Here is a 19,991-nt window from a genome sequence, read left to right on the forward strand (position 1 = left end):
TTTCAAAAAGCAGTTTACCTAGAACAGCCATTTTAGACTTGGCTTCTTTTCACCATGCACCCATAGTTTCAGTTGTATCGGTGTTGTATCAGTTGTATTGAGAAGTTGTATCGGTGATTCGCTTTATCTAAAAAAAGATTTTTTGATTTAATTCCGTTTTACATTTCACAAATGCACCATACATGGCCACGCTTATTGTCAAGTGCTACAGGATTGCTCAAGAATTAATTGCACGTTAATTTTGCTTACAACATGGAAAAGTACGGAACAGTTATATAAAGATATTTAAACGTGCATATAGAACCCCATCTTTTTCGGTTACTTATGGAAACATGTTTTCCGCAAGGAGTGCTTTACAAAAGCCTGGTCTCGCTCATAACACGCCCCGAATACAAACGTTTGACAATAAGTAGAAATTGTAAAAAATTGCATATTTTAGACGCCGTTCACTAATTCTATTCCCGATCTCGTATCTTGATCCGCCGGATGATACTGCGGCTTGACTCCGTGCTGGTACTGCAGTAATGTCCGCTCCAGGCTGTAACACTCCTTCTGCACTGTGGCCAGCTCCAGCCGCATCTGGTGATACTGCATCCGATGGAAATCATCATAATGATGAAAATTGGCCGGCGTTAGTAAATGCAGTTGCAGCCATTCCACAATTACGGTGTAGGAATTTAGGGTGCTCTCGCTCTGTGCACTGCTTCCGTTTTCAACTTGACTTGGTCGTCTCGCCCGCACAGCCGCTAGTTCCTGTAAAACCGTTTTTATTTCTTTTCGCGTATTAATAATCAGTAGCGATATGCACTGTAAGCTGTAAGTAGGTTGCAACTCATTACTTATGGATTTGCGTATTTTACGTGATAAGTTATTTTGTAATATCAATGTAACCAAAGTTATTGTTCCACACTTCACAATGAATATCATGCGCGTAAAGCTTATCCTTTGCAATACTGTAGACTGGCATTGGTTGAGTATCATTAACGGTAAACAGTAGTAGCAAATGGCAATTATGTGTGAAGTAACGTTAATGATCTAGAGTACGGGTAGTAGTTTTACTTCACACCTGCAACCCCGTGACGCAGCTTGCGGAATATGTTATTTTTATGAATCCTAACCCCGTTAGGAAAATAGTTTAAAATAGTAATAGCATACGAAAAAACATGCGTACCTAAATTATCTTTAATAATATTTCTATAATATAGCGAAAACAAATACATTTATTTTAAGTGCCGCATTTTTTGATAGCATCGACAATTAACGATGTGTGAAATTTACCTTTTAGTTGTGAACTAAATGTTTAAATTAAACATGCACTTAATTTATTTGTTCAAAGGTACCGCTAATTCGCTACTGCTGATTTTTATTTGGAAGCGGTTATTGAGCAGGCGTATCGGATGAACATTGTGTATTTATCCTATGCATGTCGGTATAACAGAAGGCTTAAAATGCTGGAACATGCAGTAATGTTGATTTACGCTGTTTGACCATCATCGAGAAGGCAATTTTACAGCTATTTCATACCTGTGAAAGTGATGCTTTTGTTGATATTTCGAAGCTAAAATCAACATCGCGCTGCTGATAATATTTAACAAAAGGCCCCAGTGTTTCCGGTTTGGATGCCGACGGACTGTTGGTGGGGTGCACCTGCACTCGCCATGATACGTAACGAGCCATCTCACGGGGGACGTTTTTTACATCACTGTAGAACATCTTCAGTTTCAACAGCTCAGTTTCACCCCTTTCGCAGGCATACGTCTGTACATGCCATCCTTGCTTATCGCGATCGTAGAAATGGACGGACTGATGCAGTGTTGGTATGATAATTTCGCTGAGCAAATTCGCCGAGAACATTTCCACTTTGACCTTTACGACGTTGTTTTCAACATAATTCTGCAAAGCTTTATAATTACAAAATCCTTGCTTACCTGAGCATTGTAATGCCCAACAAAAACTGCACGTAACTACGTTGCTGTTTTCTGCTTTTGGATAAAACAAATGTGGATCACGATGCCAACAAAGTAGAGTACATACTCGTACATGGCCATCACGTTACACAATTAAATCAGCATCACAATTTTTTTTTAATACTAAATGAACCGCGGCGATCTCATTAATTATCCAAAATGTGCGCTTACCTCTAGCGCTAGTTTCGCCATAATTGATTCTCCTGTCCCACTGAGATCGGAGCGACTATCCAGAATACCGGATAAAAAATGATTCCCGTGTTCGGGTCCAACGGATACTCGAAATCTTGTCTGGCAGCTATGCTCGAAATGTGTCATTCGGTTCAGCTTCAGTATCGTACCAGAAGGATTCGGCAACAAGACTAAATTCCATTCCAAATTTCCAAAGGCAAAATAAGCACTTTCCAGCCGTTCTAGAGGACGACCTTTTACTCGAGGTGATACCTTCAAACAAGCGAATGAATGAAATGAATTGCCCAGTTTATAGTGTCAACAACGTGCCCAATCAGTATCTTCTGCTAGAGTATGAATTATTGCCAATAAAATTTTAATAATCCAGAGTCTGGAATATAACAGAATAAAAGACCTTGAGAACAGAACAATGATGTAATGTGTTGCTGGTCGTTGCATTTATGTTATTTTAGCTACTCGTAGCTAAACTATTGAAATAACAATTAACGTTCCACTGTATGCTCTGGATTGACATGCCAGAGTTTGCACCAACTTGACTCATTCAGTTTATAACGGATACAGATAGACAAGAGAACAAGAAATAAATTATTCCACTGAAGTATCATGTGTATTCACTTCGCGGCTTTCATAACTATAATTATTATTATTTTAATTATAGCGCATATAAGTATAATGTACATTGATTATATATAGCACATTTGCAGTACAGAGGTATCTTTATGATCAGTATTTCGCAAATATTTTATAATTCTGTCTGTCATTTTGAACTGATACAATTTTCAACCAAAAGTATCAATGAAACACTAAAATTGCTTTCGTATTCGTCTCGGTTGTTGGGTTAGCCTTCTGGCCTCTCCACCGGATATTAAAGCAGTACCTGTATTGCATCTTCATAGAAACTTCTGGGATTTCTCAAAATGAGATCAATGATAAATTCTCCTTGATCATCGGTGAATTGTCTCGAAAGTAAATCCGGTATGCCCACAAAATTCGGACTGGATTGTACCGCACATGCTGCCGTAAAGACGGCATCTTTGGCATTATAAATTTCGTTTCTGCTAAAATGTTCACGGTTGAGTAATACGATAGTGTAATCCAGTATGCAGGTCACAGCATTGGGACTGGGACTGATGCGCAGATGTAGGGATGCTGACAGGTGATGATCGGTTTTGGTAAATGACAAGAACCATCGCTGGTATCCATACGAAAAATCCTGTAACGGATATCGGCGGATATTCAGCACATGAACACTTTACACAAATCAGACAAGATATTAACAGATATTAACATCTTTGTATTAACAGAAAATAGCACGTATGCCATCAACGCTTTTGCTTTTACGTAACTTGCAAGCATTGGAAATCAGTAACGTTTTATGTCTTACTTTACTTTGGACGTCCTGGACATAATCGCTTAAAATAGTTTTCGGAACAATGAAAGTAAATATCTGAAATATACACATCAATCTGTTACATGATACATTAATTTATGTTAGTCATTTTTTATTTTTGCACCTCCGAATGGGCTCTGTCGCGCATCTCCGTGAATCGAGAAAGGGATACCATCTTTGAAGCTGTTTTTGCTGAAAATAAAAGCGTATAATTAACTGCGTGACACGGATACTGTAGTCATGAATCTCATGATCATCAGCTGCTTGACGAACCAAAATTAACTCGAATAAAATTTATTAATTGGATCTTGTTAATAAATCACAGTATACTACTGAGACGTGACCACGTTGAAGATAACCTTTAATTTCGTTTTTCGTTGTCTCCTTTACGAGCATGTCATTGAACGTAAGTAACAGTAGACAATAGTCATTGTACTGTGTATGCCTTAATAGTGTGGAAAATACTCCATCTGTGGCAGCGTACAAATGATATAATGACATAAGAAGTTCGGAACTTTTATAATAGCTCATTTTATTAATCTGAAAACATTTACCATTTACTTAATCTTTCGCTCAGTGTTGGAATGTTACAAGTGACTTGATACGTATTACTGCAGGATAACTTACAGTATGGTGTAAGATACTGTATTACAAGTTGTCCAAACGTTGGAAGCGATTCCCACCAATCCTATTAAAGTTGCTGTCAATCTTTCTCAAGTGTTGCCTGCGGCTAGGTTAATTACTCTCGTCAACCGCATATTACTGTTAATTTTAAAAATATTAAGGGTAGTTCAGCGAAACTTTAGAAATCGATAGCGCAGGAACTCACGTGGGCGTAAATTCCCAGATTCCTGTTCGACGACGCGCGTAATCAGGCACAGTAGTACGCTATCTATTTTTTCTTGTACTCAAACTGCATATGGACACCGCCAGTCGGCTTTAAAGGCTATTTTACGCTTCTTTGGCAAAAAGTTAACGAATATATTAGCGAATAACGAAAAACCAGCACACATTAACGAATACGTGCTGGTTTTCGATAGCCCACAGCTTTTTTCTCGGCTTTAGTGGATAACTCAGTTGTATATTCAATAAATAAATGCATAAAAAAAAACCCCTCGAACATACAGTTAAAACCGAAAAGTGCAGTTAAGTCTATGATAAAATGTTGGATGTATAGTATATATCCATTTATTAGATTAAATCCATGATCCCGTACTGTTGGATCCATCCTGAGTTTGACGGCTCTGTCCAACTGAGTTGTGCTTCGGAATACACCGGATGTGACATTTTTGCCCTTTATATTGACGACGTTGTAAGTGCTAATTAACATTTTTATACGCGTTGATATTAATACTGAAAAATGTTTGCCGGAGAATGTAATCGTATCAAGCACACATATAAAGCCAAAAAACAATTTACATGCCGACACGAACTTGGCTTTTCTGTACAGCACTTTCACACAGCCTGACAATGGAACGAATTTTTCTACTTATTTGCTTTGCAAGTTTTTATAAGGCATCGGTTTACAACTCTGTATCGACCCATCGGAAAACAGGATGACCAAGTAACTACAGGATACACACTCCCGGAGATGTGTATTAAAGTGCGTGGCAGCGCAACTTACTACCATTACAGTACTTACAAATGATACGATGACTACATGGCAGCTTACTGAAAAGTAGCGGGGCATTAATAATTTACACGATAATAAACAATCGTATGAACCGCTCATTAACATTGATGGAGTTATATGTATATGCACGGTTTCAAGAAAAAAAGACACAGCAGAAATTTATTTGCAGCCCATACAGATACTGTAATTATTTTTGTGTTGCATTGTATGAATATACAAATTTTGATACACCTAAGTCGAAATTTATCAATATCTTAATTTTCAAATTACTTTTGCACCTCAACGCAATATCTCTGATACGAAGCTACAGTAATTTTTAACTGCATCTACAGTATGCGTCTGCTGCAGCTACCGTTTCGTGGTGAAGATTGTAATTATATCCACAATTACAAAAATCCCGCATAGACTGCCTAACGCTATAGAGATTTTAGCTAGTGAATGGCTCGAATGGCACACTTCACTAATTGTAACGTTTCTGATGACGAAGCCACCAAAGTTATGAAATTTAAACTTCAAATAATTCGAATGTCGAAGAGAAAACAAATATTATATTATGCACAACCATGATAGTCATGAACTGCATTTGCATACCTGGTATCTTTAGGATTTCCTTACATTCCCAAAAAAACTGGTTCTTGAGAACAGATGAATAAAATCCTTGCAGTTGTACAACTGAACTTTGTCTCGGTTCGGCAACAAACGCATGCGACAAGAACGTTCCGGTAACAAGAACGTTCTGATAAATGCACGCAACATACGCGCGTCCTGGAATAGGTAAAGTTTTTTGCGTCTTTCCCGGTTGCCGCGTCAAACCGCTCAACACAAAGAAACGATATCAATCAATTTTCACGGCAAATCAAACGGCGTTAACAGAATAAAAAATGGCCCGCGAAATCCCACAGTTGGATACGTCGCGGTTGGTGGCCATAAGAATAGCTGAACACGCTTGTACCGCGGCCGACTTCCTGTTGTAATGTACGACAAGGACCACTGCCAGACGATGTACGCGCGCGGCACCCTCGAATGCGACGGAAAAAGGGAATGCCAGACGCGCCGAATGAGGTTGCGCTGGATGATGTAGTGAAAAGAAAATAAATTGCAACTAGCCACTAATAAACGCAGGAGTGACTGCAATCTCTGATAGGCAACAATGCCAGTCAGCACTTAAAAAAGTGAGTTACGATCAACTCGAGTAAGTTGACTGTGACAGTTCCGACTTCTGCTTTATACCGGCTATGGTGCCACATCCTTGATGGGGTGAGAATGGGAATAATGCGGCGGCAGTTCACAGTCGGTATATATGTACAGTACTAGCCCAGTGGATATGGATACACACATTTTACACAAACGGTGTATTGGTTTGTTTACCGGGAGTCGTTCCGTATTACGCACATCACAATACGACACCTAGAAAAATGTTTTTGCATATTAAAGGTAGTAAATTGTCTACAACCAGTAACATCGTTATAATGCAGTATTTATCTTTATAGCTTACCAACAGTGTCGTTACGTTATTATTGTTCCACACGTAGTGTAGTTCCACTTTATTTCATATAGTAGTTTTTCCATATTTCACACATACGTACGTAAAGACCGAATTGATTTTTTAATATCGGTAAGTAAATGATGTTAATTGTACTTTGCATTAGTACATTGTATTTTAGTTGCTCACAGGTAATAAATAGGAGCAAAGCAGCGCCCGAAATATAGTAAGAGAAAATTAAAGCTGATTTCTGGACTCGCAGTTACTTTCAAAAAATAAATGGTAGTGTACCCGCCACGTTGCGTATTCAACCGTACAATACGTTAACCTAACCATCAGTCGTCCCGTTTGATGGTTTGAACAGTGATATTATACTCGTATATGATTATGGTAGCTTTGCTCATTGAAAGTTTTTGAAATGTTTGGAAAATAACTGCACACAAGCTACGTTATCGGTACTAATTTAGCTTTAAGTCCGTATATTTCACAATCCGGATAAAGTATACCCATTTTTGGAGGTTTTCCAAAATACAAATTTAAATAAAATTGCAATTTTAAAACTTAACGGTGATTTAAAAAAAAAAACTGTGCTTACTGTTACTTGCGCTTATTTTTTCTGCATCGCATCTCTGTTCTGCAGGCGCTGCAGTAATGAGCCGACACAGTAGTTTGAAATGTATTAAAGTGGATGGTGACACAGAACGAAGTAATACAACCGACGTTGTAGTCTAGCAGCATTTCCAGTGCGATTAAAGTCAATAATGTCTACATGGCAAAAAAGTGAGCAGGATATTGGTAGTTATTGTGGCGGTCACTGGCACTCATCGCCTTGCGGGCCCATCCAAGAAAACCTAGAAGAAATTAGGATCAAATCGAAGGAGGCAGTCAGCTGAGAGGCAACATACAATCCCCTTGCAGATTTTCGCACGGAGTGCACTTTGCAGTGCACATGTTCAGTTTGGCGTAAGTAAAAAATAAACTTCCTCGGTCCTATAACTAAACAGATTACCGGATTGGCCGGAAGCCCTATGGAAATTTGTTGGCTAAATTTAGGGAGTGATCGGTGATCACACACGGGATTTCCTTATCAAATTTGCTTATGGGATGAGTCCGTGCCGAATCATCCATCACTTGTTGACCTTACAGTTGTTGTGGGCACACACGACAGATACTACATAAATTTTTAAAAATAGTAAAAGCAAAACATGGAAAACCAAAAATCATGGGATGTTGTAGTACGTACTAAATAAACTTTTATCAAGAAAATTTTGTACAGCCTACTACACACCTCGCAACATTAATGATGTCTGAAATGATCTGGAGCAGTTGATCACGATTTAGATCGATTCATGGGAATCCGCGAGCAGTTCTCCTAACTACTCGCACTCTAATTATTCAATTTGTAGAAGCTTGGCGCAACAATTTAATTTTTAAGCGAAAAAGCTTGTGTATACAAAATTAACACTCCGACAAATGTGCGATTGCATTACCAGCAAACCTAATTTGTGTTTGTTTTTCAAATAAAAAAATATACCAATGCATGGTTCATGTGGTCCGTGAACACGTGCAAAAAGAAAATTGCTTTATTGCGATTGTTATCGCATGTTTAGCTTCTGCACGTCCCTTTTCCAAGAAGTGGGAAGAATTTCATCATACGATAAAAATTTCGTGAACAGTTTCTGTTTTCAGTGAAACTGCTGTAACGATAGCCACTTAACTTGTCGTGTAAATACGGATCATGTATTCATGTGTGTTTGACCTATTCGGGCGTATTGAATCAGTTCTTGACCTTTTAGTTCAGTTATGCAACAACAGAAAACTTTGACGTGGAGAAAAATTATCATGGAAATTGACAGTCAATTTTTACTATTTGCGCACTTGTTCGTGCAATTGGTAGAGGGTAATGCAACATCCTATCCAAACTTGCGATAATTCTAGTGGCAGATAAATACAGGTAATAAATGGATATTCGTCGGTACTGAGCATAAGCAAACAGATGCAAAAACACTGATCCAAAAACCACATTATACGAAGAATCATCCCGTATTCCCGGGAACACTATGGTAAAACGTTCATCCCAAGAATAACAATCATGTGAACCAACACTTCGCGTTTCAGATGGTAAGAGTAATATAGCTCTCGATATGCATTAATGTTTCTCCACTACGCTCGGCTATTCGACGTTAACGACGGGTTTGACGCAGACCGCGTGGTCATAGCTGACATCGTAAATAAGAAAATAATCAACTATAATTTTCCCACCAAATAACGGATATATTCACGAGCTGTGTGGCAGAAGGATAATTTATCTTGGAGCACTTTCTGACTTGTGCGAGTGCATGAAAAATTTGTGGCTCCATTAGCGCCGGGATCAGTAGAGGAAAAATCGAAGTATCGAGTGCATGTGAGCGTACATAAAACCTGTGTTGTCGATCAGAAGGCTGCGTTGACTGGGCTGATGCCTGATTGACTTGTGCACAGATGCAACATCGCTCAAGAGGACTATTGACTTTTTTGATACCACAACGGTTTTTCAACAGGTAAATGTAAAGAAAAAATGATCAAAAACGCTATTCCGAAAATTCAGTACTTCTAGTGCTCTGTATAATGAGAAATGCGGTGATTTTGAGAGAAGGAAAACCTTTATGAGGACAAAAATTACAACTGGTCATTATCATATGCTCCGCAATGAACTGAATTTTCTAAATATTCGCACACCTCACAGTCAGATACAACAATTCGATGGTAAATCACCTTAAAAAACAAGTCCACTGTCAAATTTTTAAACTTTTTCCAACTTAAAAGCACTAAGAAAATACTGTTTGACATTATGGGCTATGGCAAAAATTCTTTTTCAGAAGGCGAGTATGTAATATAAGTCACGAGAACCGATGCTAGCGGCAAGGCTTGCTAGCGGCTTGAGAAAACAACAGATGGAAAAGAGCTGTATTTTTTATAACACAATTTGACAACCACATTTATTTCCAAAAGAGGCGAGAAAATGAAAGGATCTTTTTAAAGTATAACGGACTTAAAAGTGAGATCTTCATAGAAAGGCTGGACACACAGGTGATTCCGGTAAAAATACTGTTACATGCAGGACTATGAGAAACTACACACAGGCAAATTTTTGTACTCAACGCTAGTTACAATAAGATATGAAAACTGTTGAAGCATACATAACTAAAAGCCGATCCAAAAACGCTATAAATCGAACTTTAACGGGCTTAATTTGAGAATACAAAAAACCCTATTTGGAAAATGGGAAAAAGAGATGCAACCACATCCCGTGCAACAACTACCGGCTGTTTTTCAGTCTGAAGCTTTTCTGCGTCTTCTTCGTTTCTTGACGGGTTTAGCATCGTCCGTAGGTGGAGGCTTTCGTTTTTTCCTAGCAGCAGCTCCAGATGCTTTGTTCTTAGTCACTGGACTCGTTTTAGAATCCCGGGTCAATAAATCCAGGAAACGCGATGACTTCCCTTTTTCAGCAACTATTCCGTTGGCAGGAAATAACTCTTCAAAAACACCTTCAAGCAGATCACTAAAAACGAGGACGTATATAGATGAGTTAAATTTCAGTCAAAACGGTTATGAATTTAATATCGCAATTTTCAAAATAAAGAATAGCCGACAAAAACAGTCGATTAAAATAGTCTTATTAATCACTTTTCCATACAAGTTTTTAATTAGGAAAAAAAAATCCACAAAAATATAGAGCTAAAGGAAGAAATTCAACGCGTCTATAAAGTAACTCAGCAGATAGCAGGTACAAGAAAATTATGTAATCCAAGAAAGGTTTCTTGTTTTAAGAAGCGTCATTAACCGCGCTTTACTCCGCAGCAAGCACGGGGTAATTTGTTATAAGACAACCCTACTCGTCAAATGCCGCTCCTGCAGCGACTTTTTCATGGAGTTTAGGGACCGAAGCGTAAAACTTCATCAGCAGAATCGTCGGCTCCTCGTTGGTGCTTCTATAATTGTCGAAGGAGTCTTCCATGTCTTTGATGTTTTTCTATAAAAAAAACCCTTAATAAATCCAACGTGATAAAAAAAGACCAAAACCTTGGTATGAAGTGCCGTTGTTATTATTGCACCCAATTTTAACCGAAAGAGAGCACATAATACCAGAAAGTTTATTTCCAGTTACAAGGCAGCTGCGCAAGAGAAAATTATAAATAAGTAAATAACCTGGAGAAACAACAACTATTAGTCCTATAAAAAGATAAAAATAAATCAGTATGTATGAATAATTCGCTTTAAAAAACGGACATTTAAAAAGTAACGCAGAGCAGAGTTAGAAGAAGATCAAGATGTGCGCTGCATTCAATAATTACCGCAGCAGTACACGATTTATGTACATCCAGGAACTTTCTATATTGTACAGATATATCTATAGATACACTATAGAAAGTACATACTTGGTAAATCTTATCCCAATGTGCACCACATTTGGTAGAAGGGGAATAAGAACAGAATTTGTTATAACACCCAAAGGCAGCAAACTTATCATCACAGTACGTACCTGAGTTTCCAGGACCTTCTGCGTTATGAGTTTAATAACATCGGAGAAGGACGAGGGGATATCGTCCTCGCTGTCCGATTCGCTCTTCTTCGCCCGCGATTCATCGGGCTGCGGAGGACGCGGTGGCCGTCCTCGACGCCGTCTGCGTCGGCGCACAACGCCTGGCGCTCTCGCACAGTTAGTGATCTTCTTCCGTGGCTCCTCTTGCGAAAGACGGGATTTATCGGCCTTATCGGCGGCCTGGTTGGGGCTGGTCGACAAACGGCGAGAAGTTGTCAACACTGGTGGAAGTAGCGTTAGCTGTCGTCGACGTCGTCTGTCCTTCACTTTAAATCCACCAGCACGTCGGAATGTTGGATGAGATGTAGACTGAGCTGCTTTGGGCATATTGTTTGATAATATGCTTATGCTCCAGATAAGAATGAGGCACTTTGTATGGAGAATGGAGAGTAAGATGCACCGTTACCACAGCACCACCATAAAGAATCAAGCCTACCATCCTATGGACAGCCGTTTCCAAGTACAGGACTTACTTATTACTCTGCAGCGTAGCACGCTACCATCCGTCCGCGTGTTCACATCACAGGTTCCACCTCATTACAGTGTCTCACACCATTCACGCCCCAATTACATTTAGTTTTTAACTTGTAGGACTTTTTTTGTCTTGACTCAAAAGAAAAAATTGAAAATGTGGGTACATATCAATATATCATAACATATGTAATAATTTTTGGAAGTTTTAGTTGGCAGTCCCAGTTTCATTAACTGACAATTTCTACCGCCCAAGATGGCAGTAAAGAGTAAATCCACCTTCATGCTAGAGTAGACTCAGTAGAGCTACGTGAATCGACCGCCTACTAAGGACAAAGATATAAATTTTGAGTGACCGAAACTCGCGCATGAACATAATTATGTATATAATAAAGCGAAAAATACAAAAAGATCTCCGAAGTGTTATTATTTTAAAAATAAAGGAATCCATGTTTGTCCAGTCCGCACCCAAAGCTACACTGAGTCAAATTTTGACGGTTATTGGCCGAAAAGTCGAAAACCCTTCAATGACAAAGCGATAAAGAAATTTAAAAAAAAGATAACGTAGGCAAAATATTTAAAGCATTTATTAAAATATTCATCGTACATAATTTTTGTGCATGATGAAGCCGGGAGTAAGTGAAACACAATTAAACCGTTTTTTAAGTATTTCATCCTGCCGATTCCGCGCACTTTTCTTGCAATGTTAAGAACTTAATAGAGTGGCTTCTACGAGAGGTTACCGTACAGCAAGCAGATCGTCTTCTGCGGCTGCGTGGGCATCATTTCAGACTGTGGGCTGTTTTTGTGAGTTTGCCGATACCGGAGATTTGTTTCTCAGCATCGCGAAGCTGCACTTTTACGAGTGCAGCGTTTTGTGCTGATTGAACTTACTTTTTGTTGACTTATGCATCCTGCATACCGTTACTTTAAAGATTCCAAGTTATAACACCAAAAATAATAAAAAATGGAATAACTTGGACTAATGCAACAGCATACTCATCAAAACAGAAGATTCCAAGCTCAGAAATCACTAACATCTAAATCGAAAGAAATTAGTACGCTGTATGCTAGACACGCACAAAGCATTTGTGAAGCAATACAGTTTTTCACGCCATAAAAATCTGATCGTAGTAGTACAACAAGGAGAGGAAATTTGCATGATGCGTTCAAAGGTGATAATAGCTGGATTGCCGGCATGGATTGTATTACTGTTGTCGTTAATATTCATTACGGGCGCTTTTTCCCAGCTGACCTGTGGTGGACCTTACACAAACTCGATAAGTGCTGCCGTAACGCCGGGTACAACGGTACGAATCTAAAATAATGATACTTCTTTAGTTTTTTAAAGCGTTTTTTTTTTAATTTTTTTTTAATTTTCATGCGCGGTAAGTTTTTAAAAGTGCAAAATTATATTTTACTTGTTCTGTATTTTTATCCATTATGAATTTATTATTTTTTTAATCAGCACATAGACTATTTGTATATTATACTGAGAACATAATTATGCTATACAGACCTTTTTTTATTTTAGACAGAATTATTGCGATGATTTTGCTTCTTTGCCAGAATTATGCATATCTATTTTAAATTGTCTTCGTGTTATCATTGTGTTATCATCGTGGTTGTTAATGTAGATTGGAACAGTGACAACGACAAGTTCGAGTGGTCAAACCGTTTGGTATACCATTCCAGATGCCAGTGTTAATCAGTATTTGAATATCAATCCTTATACCGGCGTTATCACTACCAGCAGCATTATTCAGTCATTTAATTTAAACGGAAGAACATCCTTCCAGTTTAATGTGCAGTCCACCGACGCTACTGGAGCGGTAAGTTCCTAATAAACAATACATACTCGTTTCATGCGTACACGAGCGCAGTATGAGTATTGGTAATAATCCAGAGACTACCGCGAATAGCATTTTTCTTCCTACTGAGTTGAGTTAAAAAATGAAGAGTCAAATTTCAAATTACAGGGAGCAAATTATCTAGATATGTTTTGCTCATACCAACGTTTCCCAGAAGGACAAAATTAATGAATGATTTTTGTTGTTGCAAAAACAAAATTTGATCATGGCCAATGGAGATTTAGTGCATGTCAAACATATTCGACGGAAATTAATGCTTGATCTTAATATAATTATTCATAAGCAACAAGTCGATCTAACTATTGTATATGTACAGAAGCCTTATCTTCTTATCCGATTTCATAATTCATAAATCCTTCTTATCCTAGTTCGACCAGACTTGAAGTCCCTTTGGGGTTGTCTGCTCTTTTGCCGTAATAATAGTAATAATAATGGTGAATGCATTACCATTGTAGACCTGTACGAGCATGGTGACCTTAAACGTTGTTGGAGCAGCAGCTGCCACAGCAGTGGCTACTAGCAACACAGCGGTCAACTCTGCCCTGGGCTTCGGCAGCAGTCTGTTCGGTGGCTCCGGGCTAGTGGTCTTCGGGAATCCATATTACTACTGTGATTACTGTGGCGACGGATACTACTGCTATAACGGACAATGCTACGCTCGTGTAGACCAGAATTACAATAACTACGGAACCGCTTTTACCCAGAATTCCTATTCTTTCTCCACATCCGGGTGCACCACCGGAAGTAGTGTGGGCACGGTGTCGTCCTCCGATAACGGCCGGTATTCCACCAGTTCCGGTCAGTTTGCCATTTCCAATTCCGGTGCGATTACTATAGCCAGCACCCTGTCTGCCGGAACGTACACGTTCTACGTGACCTCATATAGTAATTATTACGGATATCTATCAACGGCCACGGTAACAGCTACGGTTAGTTGCGGCAGTGGCACTAGTAGCAGCACCACGACATGTGCAATTACCATTTTCGGACTATGTTACAATCAGACTACGACAACAAGTATCACGGGAACCGTGCCGACCTTTTCGTCCAGTGCGTATACTTTCACATCGACATCGTGCTCATCTGGAACGACTGTGGGAACCGTTACAGGAGTCAATGTTACCTCGTATTCTATTAACTATGGAGGGAATAATTTTGCAATTAGCAGTGCGGGAAATGTTACATTGGCTTCGACATTAACAGCTGGAACGTACAGTGCCACGGTGGTTGGCACCAGTAGTTCCGGTATTCAAACTGCAGTACCGATCACAGTTACGCTCAACTGTTGAGTGTTACTATTTTTTTATTGATTATTTATAGCATGGATTTGTAGTGCGCGGCATTTTGTATTAACCATTGCCCATTCCTTGCAACACGAAATATAAAAAAATGTCACTAAATTATTTTCTATGTGCAAATACTGCACTTCCATTTTAAGTTATTCGGCTTACAATTAGTGCATACGCGTATGTCCGCTACTTCAACTGTTTACAACAGTTTATTGGAGAGCGTGCAGAATGTGAATATTCTTGCACATTTTACAGTTCGTACGAGAATAATAGTTTTACAGATGTATAAAAGTGTTACTGCAGTAGAAAAATATCGGTAGTCGTGGGTCATCATTGTCATTCCGCAATCAAGTTCAGGGTTCAGTTAATTTCTGTAATGCACTTTCAAGTCAATTTTCGAGAAATTTTGTAACAAATACTATGGTTTCTTGTTAATACTATGGTTTCTTGCGTTGCCCAAGGTATTCAGTACCGCTTAAACATAAGTAGTACTCATATCTATACTGGTGGCGAATCGAAAACAGCACAATAATTTACAATATTATAAGCCAAAGAAACAAATAACAGTGCGATTTACTTGTACAAGAATTTTCTAGTGGATTTTTGTGCTGAGTGTTGTCTATACAGCTACGCATCAGCTCGTGAATGTTCTCCCGAAATTTCAAGGTTTACATAAAATATGTTGGTCGTAGTAATAGTTATGAAATATGTCCAAGAGAAGCACCTTGCATAACGTAGTCAAAACATTAAGCATATTGCACAACACAACAGTGCCGCATACGGATTTTGATGACCTGTTGATTACTTGCTAACGGCTCTCAGGGAGTGATGTTTTCTTTGGAGAGATACCAGGTTTAAGATATGCTCAATAAATCCCATGCAACTTTGGATATATAAAAAATTTTGGCAGGTACCTTGAGAACTGTATTGAATTCGAACGCGCACTTTTCCGAAAGATACGATATCTCTTCGTTAACGTTACCTTGCGTACACAAATAGATAGCTCACGTTTGGCATCTACATCATGATCTTCATGGTCAAGATCACCCAAAATAAGCGAGATAAATGCCAAATCTTCGCTACTATGACACTACGTAGAACGGTCAGGGATTTAGGCGATCCGTGTTACACATTCTGTAATTATTTACAGCTTTGCGAAAACTGCTAGGATTATATTAATGAAGTGTACTTCATATCAATCTGGTTCTCCTCCTTACGTTAGTTAATTGAAACTCGTAATCTAAATCCGTGGAATTCTCAATCCGGCATTTAAATTTACTTTACACCTTTACGGTTTTGAACTGTGGAAAACTTGATTATTTTTTGTTTGCTGCATTGCATTTACTCTGGTTTACTTTGCTTATTTAAAGATGTTTTGGAGTATGCTTTCGGCGTTGACCTTTTTGTTCTTAGGGTTGATCCAGGTATGTACTATGTATGCAGCGGCATGTATTTTTTGATGAATATTATTATTTTACTTTTTCTAACCCGCGCCATCAGTTTCCCGAATTAATTACAGCAGCATGTACACATGGTATGTTCCGTACTTGCCTGATGACACTACTGTATTAAAAGAGTTTTTAATTTAATTATGTGCTGTAATTATCCTTTGCACACCTTGTGGAGTTAACTGCCTTATAAATGTACGGGGCAATGTAATAAACAGGGAGTGTATTATATCTATATTTAGAGTCATCCAGTCGAAATGGACGACATCATAACTCGCGAAAGGCGCCAAATCTACAGTGGTAGCGGCGGCGGTTTGTATTGTTCTAATGGACAATGTTTCAATAGCTTGAATTCTGTTACCGGGTTTGGAACAGTCTGCTACAATGGAAACTGCTACAGCAATTCCGTTTCGTCCAACAGGAATGGAATAGGCTGTTTCAACAGTGTGTGCTACAATGCGCCGACAAAACAGATTTGCTACAATGGCATTTGTTGCGACCCAATGTCGGCTTATAATACAACAACCAATAATTATATGTGCTACAACGGGCAGTGCTTCCTTCTGAGCACTCCTAATTCATATCCGTGCTCTGCGTCCACTAACGGGAATGTTTATTGTGTATTCGGAGGTTGTTATACGATCAACCGACCTAATTATTACAATTCATACCTTGGATGAAATTCTCTGGCAGCGAAGGTGCAAATGTCGTACCTTGTATTCTTTGTAGCTTGTACCGCCATTTGTGCTCTATATAAGCGAATTGAAACTGGGTCTTTATAAAATTATATATCTAATTAGCCTGTTGCGCAAAAAATTTTCAAGTCAGTAGAATAAACTCTTTGTAATAACGGCGATGTCTTCACCGGCAACATTACTATAAATTATTGTATCATCGCGGAAATGTTGTATGCATATCAGCGTTTTATTTTATTCAGAAAAAATATATCTGCATAGAGTTAGTGCACATCAATTCGGCAGAACTTCAAATATGCAGCTTATCATAATGGTGAACCATAGTGCAGATTAAAAAGAAACCGGATCATACACAATCGCAGATACATACGGGTCCAGACTTACAATTAGGCTAAATAATCAAAATTACTGTAGATTTAAAAGTTGAACATCATGTACAGCGATTTTAAGAACTACGCATTATAAAGATCAAGTTTAGCGCAAAAAACACAAAATATTTGTATATCGTATGCTTAAAACAAGTAAAGGTCACATTTCGAATCGAGCTTGCTGGAAAATCATCTCCGTAACATATAATTAACGGTGTCGACAAATTTCGTACGAAGTACTGCATGCAAATGATTGTGCTATAGATCGTACACCTAAATACGCAAGGATAAAAGTGAAACAAGACTTAAGTTTTTGCATAGTCAGACTTACTAGTTACCGTAAAAGCTTCCGCTTACCATTAGCTAATCTAAGATGTAGTCATATATTTTTATGAGGTAAAGTCCTTTTATGCTCCTTTGACTTCGAAAACGCACTGTAAGAAAAAAGAACCTTATTTTATTCTAAACCTGTATCAGACTGATCCGAGCACTAAACATAAACTCGAAAACAAAATCGTAACAAGGGAATGCTACGAATACTGGTTTTTCGTGCAAACTAGAAAGCACGGTATTGTTCTGATCATATGATGCAGTGGAACATTGAAAGACTGCCGGCAAAACACATGTGGGAAGCCAGGGAAGGGAAGGGGGCATACGACATATATATGTATATATAATGGTTCACGCAAAACTTGCACCGAGTTTGCTTATTGAATTCCTTCGATCTTGACTTCACTAACATCTTGCTCGGTAAATCATATTTCTCGGATAGACTGCCATGGGATAGTCAAATGACTTAATCTAACCCACCTAAATGCTTTATTACAAATATTCCGATCAGAAATATTATAATTTAATGTTGTTATTTTGTTCCAGTCTGCACACAAGAGACTTCCGGCGTTCAAGCTATTGTATGACCGTTTTGTGATAATTCTTGATTACATCTGTGATTCTTGTGGTGGTTATGTGTAAATTTACAGACAGTAACAATGTTTTTATTAGCGAAATTTTGTGTGCCCTTTTATTTTGCGTTTCGTGTGCTGGCTGTGGAGCAAGAAAACGGGATCGTCGTAAGTTAAATTCAGTTTATCATGCAATATAAAGGTTTTTTTTACTAACCATTAGCAACGCAGCAGCTACTGTAGGACGTAGGTCATCCACTTAGGCACACTTAAGTCAGCATAAGCTCGTATAAATAAACGTTTCTGCTTTGCAGATTGAAGAAACTTTGGATCGGTACAAGCGTGCTGGAGCATCTCCCGTTTTTAGCTCGCCTAGCTATACATTCGCACAGAGCAGTTGTGGTTCCACGGGCCCAATTGGTCAGGTTTCGGCAACCAGTCCTGATGGTAGTTCTGGAATAACGTATTACACGGATAATCCGTACTCGATTAAGGTGTGAATTGATCCATTTAAATTGCTAACGCTTTGGGAGTACCAGTGTAGCAATCTTGCTAGTAATTTATTACTTCATAAACGTCAAATATTTATCCTTATACGAGTAGTAGCAAACTTTTGCTCTATAAAGATAAAAATTCAGCGTTCAGACTGTGTGCAAATTCTGTACATGCTAAATGTAACCATATATCCGTCAATTTTGCTGGATAAATTATTCTGAAAACAAAATAAATGTTTCCACAAACGTGACCGCAAACGTTTCAAATAACTGTGTCAAATGATTTTTAAACAAAGTAAATGTTTCTCATAAATATTTCTGATGAATATATCTGAAAACAAGAAGGCTACGCATGTAGTAGTGAAATGAGAAAACGAGAAAATGTAATTGACCTTTTTTCAGGTGGATCCCGTAAGTGGACAAGTGTCAGTGTGGGGCGCCGCTATCAGCACGACCATCACGGTTAATGTCTTTGCGCGAAATGCCCAAGGTTCCGTCAGTGCGCCGGTAACGATCACTTCCAGTTGCGCGGCTCCGGCAGCAGCGCCCGCCGCGGCCCCCGCTGCTGTTGCAGCCGGTCCCTCGATTGTTTCTTACACATCATTCGACAACAGTCTCAACGCAGTCAACGGACTCTACTGTTATAACGGCCAGTGTTTCAATGGGTTAAATGGAGTATCAGGCTGGGGCAGTGTTTGTTATGCCGGCACATGCCGATCGAACTCTATCCGTACACGGAATTCGGGAACCTCCGGGTGTTTCAACAGTTTGTGTTACAATGCACCAACCCGACAGATTTGTTACGGAGGAAGCTGCTGTGATCCGACGTTGGCCTATACATCGCCATCCAACAATAATTACCTGTGCTATTCCGGTCAATGCTATAATCTCAACAGTAACACGGCTGGCCCCTGCGGAACGTCGACCTGGAGAGGAAATAACTATCTGTATTATAACAATGGCATTGGTGGCAAAAAACGATAAATGACAAATTTTGTAAATATGTAAATGTACGCAAAAATATTTAAATTTTCCTCACTCTTTGTCTCTGTATCAGACTGTATGTGTACCATAACCTGATCAATTATGTATTTAACATAGTTAGTTAGAATCTTCCGAAACTTAATACAATTGATCTCTGCATAAAAAGCCAGCTTTAAGGTACGGTTGAAAACTAGAAGAGAACACAAGAGCAACTGTTTAAAT

The 19,991-nt window shown here is 38.7% G+C and overlaps 4 protein-coding genes across 7 annotated transcripts; 2 read left to right on the forward strand and 2 right to left on the reverse strand.

Moving 5' to 3' along the window:
* Positions 1–157: 157 nt before the first annotated feature.
* On the reverse strand, positions 158–6,563 carry LOC129602713 (uncharacterized). 2 transcript variants are annotated; one of them, XM_055501824.1, is made up of 7 exons: positions 5,774–6,563; positions 3,674–3,741; positions 3,549–3,606; positions 3,037–3,372; positions 2,139–2,411; positions 1,525–1,893; positions 158–753 (listed from the first exon to the last, which is right to left on the reverse strand). In XM_055501824.1, exons 3-7 carry the CDS (start codon positions 3,564–3,566, stop codon positions 436–438), a joined length of 1,314 nt encoding a protein of 437 aa, XP_055357799.1. In that variant the 5' UTR covers positions 3,567–3,606; positions 3,674–3,741; positions 5,774–6,563; the 3' UTR covers positions 158–435. The 2 variants fall into 2 exon arrangements, with proteins under 2 accessions (XP_055357799.1, XP_055357798.1); XM_055501823.1 differs by having other exon boundaries at positions 3,544–3,606.
* Positions 6,564–9,583: 3,020 nt separating this feature from the next.
* Positions 9,584–11,938, reverse strand: LOC129602600 (uncharacterized). Of its 3 annotated transcripts, none has more exons than XM_055501668.1 (4): positions 11,721–11,938; positions 11,188–11,616; positions 10,541–10,677; positions 9,584–10,206 (listed from the first exon to the last, which is right to left on the reverse strand). In XM_055501668.1, the coding sequence occupies exons 2-4, from the start codon at positions 11,572–11,574 to the stop codon at positions 9,978–9,980; spliced, it is 753 nt and encodes a 250-aa protein (XP_055357643.1). In that variant the 5' UTR covers positions 11,575–11,616; positions 11,721–11,938; the 3' UTR covers positions 9,584–9,977. The 3 variants fall into 3 exon arrangements, with proteins under 3 accessions (XP_055357643.1, XP_055357642.1, XP_055357641.1); XM_055501667.1 differs by having other exon boundaries at positions 11,188–11,629; XM_055501666.1 differs by having other exon boundaries at positions 11,188–11,938.
* Positions 11,939–12,793: 855 nt separating this feature from the next.
* LOC129580613 (serine-rich adhesin for platelets-like) lies at positions 12,794–14,897 on the forward strand. Its single transcript, XM_055471215.1, has 3 exons — positions 12,794–13,028; positions 13,356–13,550; positions 14,045–14,897. The coding sequence occupies exons 1-3, from the start codon at positions 12,879–12,881 to the stop codon at positions 14,876–14,878; spliced, it is 1,179 nt and encodes a 392-aa protein (XP_055327190.1). The 5' UTR covers positions 12,794–12,878; the 3' UTR covers positions 14,879–14,897.
* A 3,124-nt stretch (positions 14,898–18,021) lies between these two features.
* Positions 18,022–19,934, forward strand: LOC129602777 (uncharacterized). Its single transcript, XM_055501927.1, has 4 exons — positions 18,022–18,139; positions 18,266–18,459; positions 18,606–18,785; positions 19,188–19,934. Exons 2-4 carry the CDS (start codon positions 18,379–18,381, stop codon positions 19,767–19,769), a joined length of 843 nt encoding a protein of 280 aa, XP_055357902.1. The 5' UTR covers positions 18,022–18,139; positions 18,266–18,378; the 3' UTR covers positions 19,770–19,934.
* Positions 19,935–19,991: the final 57 nt, after the last annotated feature.

Source organism: Paramacrobiotus metropolitanus, unplaced genomic scaffold (assembly GCF_019649055.1).
Source record: "Paramacrobiotus metropolitanus isolate TYO unplaced genomic scaffold, Prichtersi_v1.0 Parri_scaffold0000004, whole genome shotgun sequence".
In the NCBI taxonomy this organism is placed as follows: Eukaryota; Metazoa; Tardigrada; class Eutardigrada; order Parachela; family Macrobiotidae; genus Paramacrobiotus; species Paramacrobiotus metropolitanus.

What these genes read in the sequence shown, in the direction of transcription:
- LOC129602713 (XM_055501823.1), bottom strand. Translation starts at nt 3,724, where the DNA reads ATGGTATCCCTTTCTCGATTCACGGAGATGCGCGACAGAGCCCATTCG. An exon ending in TCCAGGACGTCCAAAGTAAA is followed by an intron (nt 3,373 to 3,543) that starts GTAAGACATAAA and finishes TATCCGTTACAG; the next exon opens with GATTTTTCGTATGGATACCA. An exon ending in CAAAAGCATCACTTTCACAG is followed by an intron (nt 754 to 1,524) that starts GTATGAAATAGC and finishes ACGGTTTTACAG; the next exon opens with GAACTAGCGGCTGTGCGGGC.
- LOC129602600 (XM_055501668.1), bottom strand. Translation starts at nt 11,574, where the DNA reads ATGCCCAAAGCAGCTCAGTCTACATCTCATCCAACATTCCGACGTGCT. An exon ending in AGAAGGTCCTGGAAACTCAG is followed by an intron (nt 10,678 to 11,187) that starts GTACGTACTGTG and finishes TTTTTTTTATAG; the next exon opens with AAAAACATCAAAGACATGGA. An exon ending in GCAGGAGCGGCATTTGACGA is followed by an intron (nt 10,207 to 10,540) that starts GTAGGGTTGTCT and finishes CCTCGTTTTTAG; the next exon opens with TGATCTGCTTGAAGGTGTTT.
- LOC129580613 (XM_055471215.1), top strand. Translation starts at nt 12,879, where the DNA reads ATGATGCGTTCAAAGGTGATAATAGCTGGATTGCCGGCATGGATTGTA. An exon ending in CCGTAACGCCGGGTACAACG is followed by an intron (nt 13,029 to 13,355) that starts GTACGAATCTAA and finishes TTGTTAATGTAG; the next exon opens with ATTGGAACAGTGACAACGAC. An exon ending in CCACCGACGCTACTGGAGCG is followed by an intron (nt 13,551 to 14,044) that starts GTAAGTTCCTAA and finishes TTACCATTGTAG; the next exon opens with ACCTGTACGAGCATGGTGAC.
- LOC129602777 (XM_055501927.1), top strand. Translation starts at nt 18,379, where the DNA reads ATGTTTTTATTAGCGAAATTTTGTGTGCCCTTTTATTTTGCGTTTCGT. An exon ending in AGCAAGAAAACGGGATCGTC is followed by an intron (nt 18,460 to 18,605) that starts GTAAGTTAAATT and finishes TCTGCTTTGCAG; the next exon opens with ATTGAAGAAACTTTGGATCG. An exon ending in ATAATCCGTACTCGATTAAG is followed by an intron (nt 18,786 to 19,187) that starts GTGTGAATTGAT and finishes ACCTTTTTTCAG; the next exon opens with GTGGATCCCGTAAGTGGACA.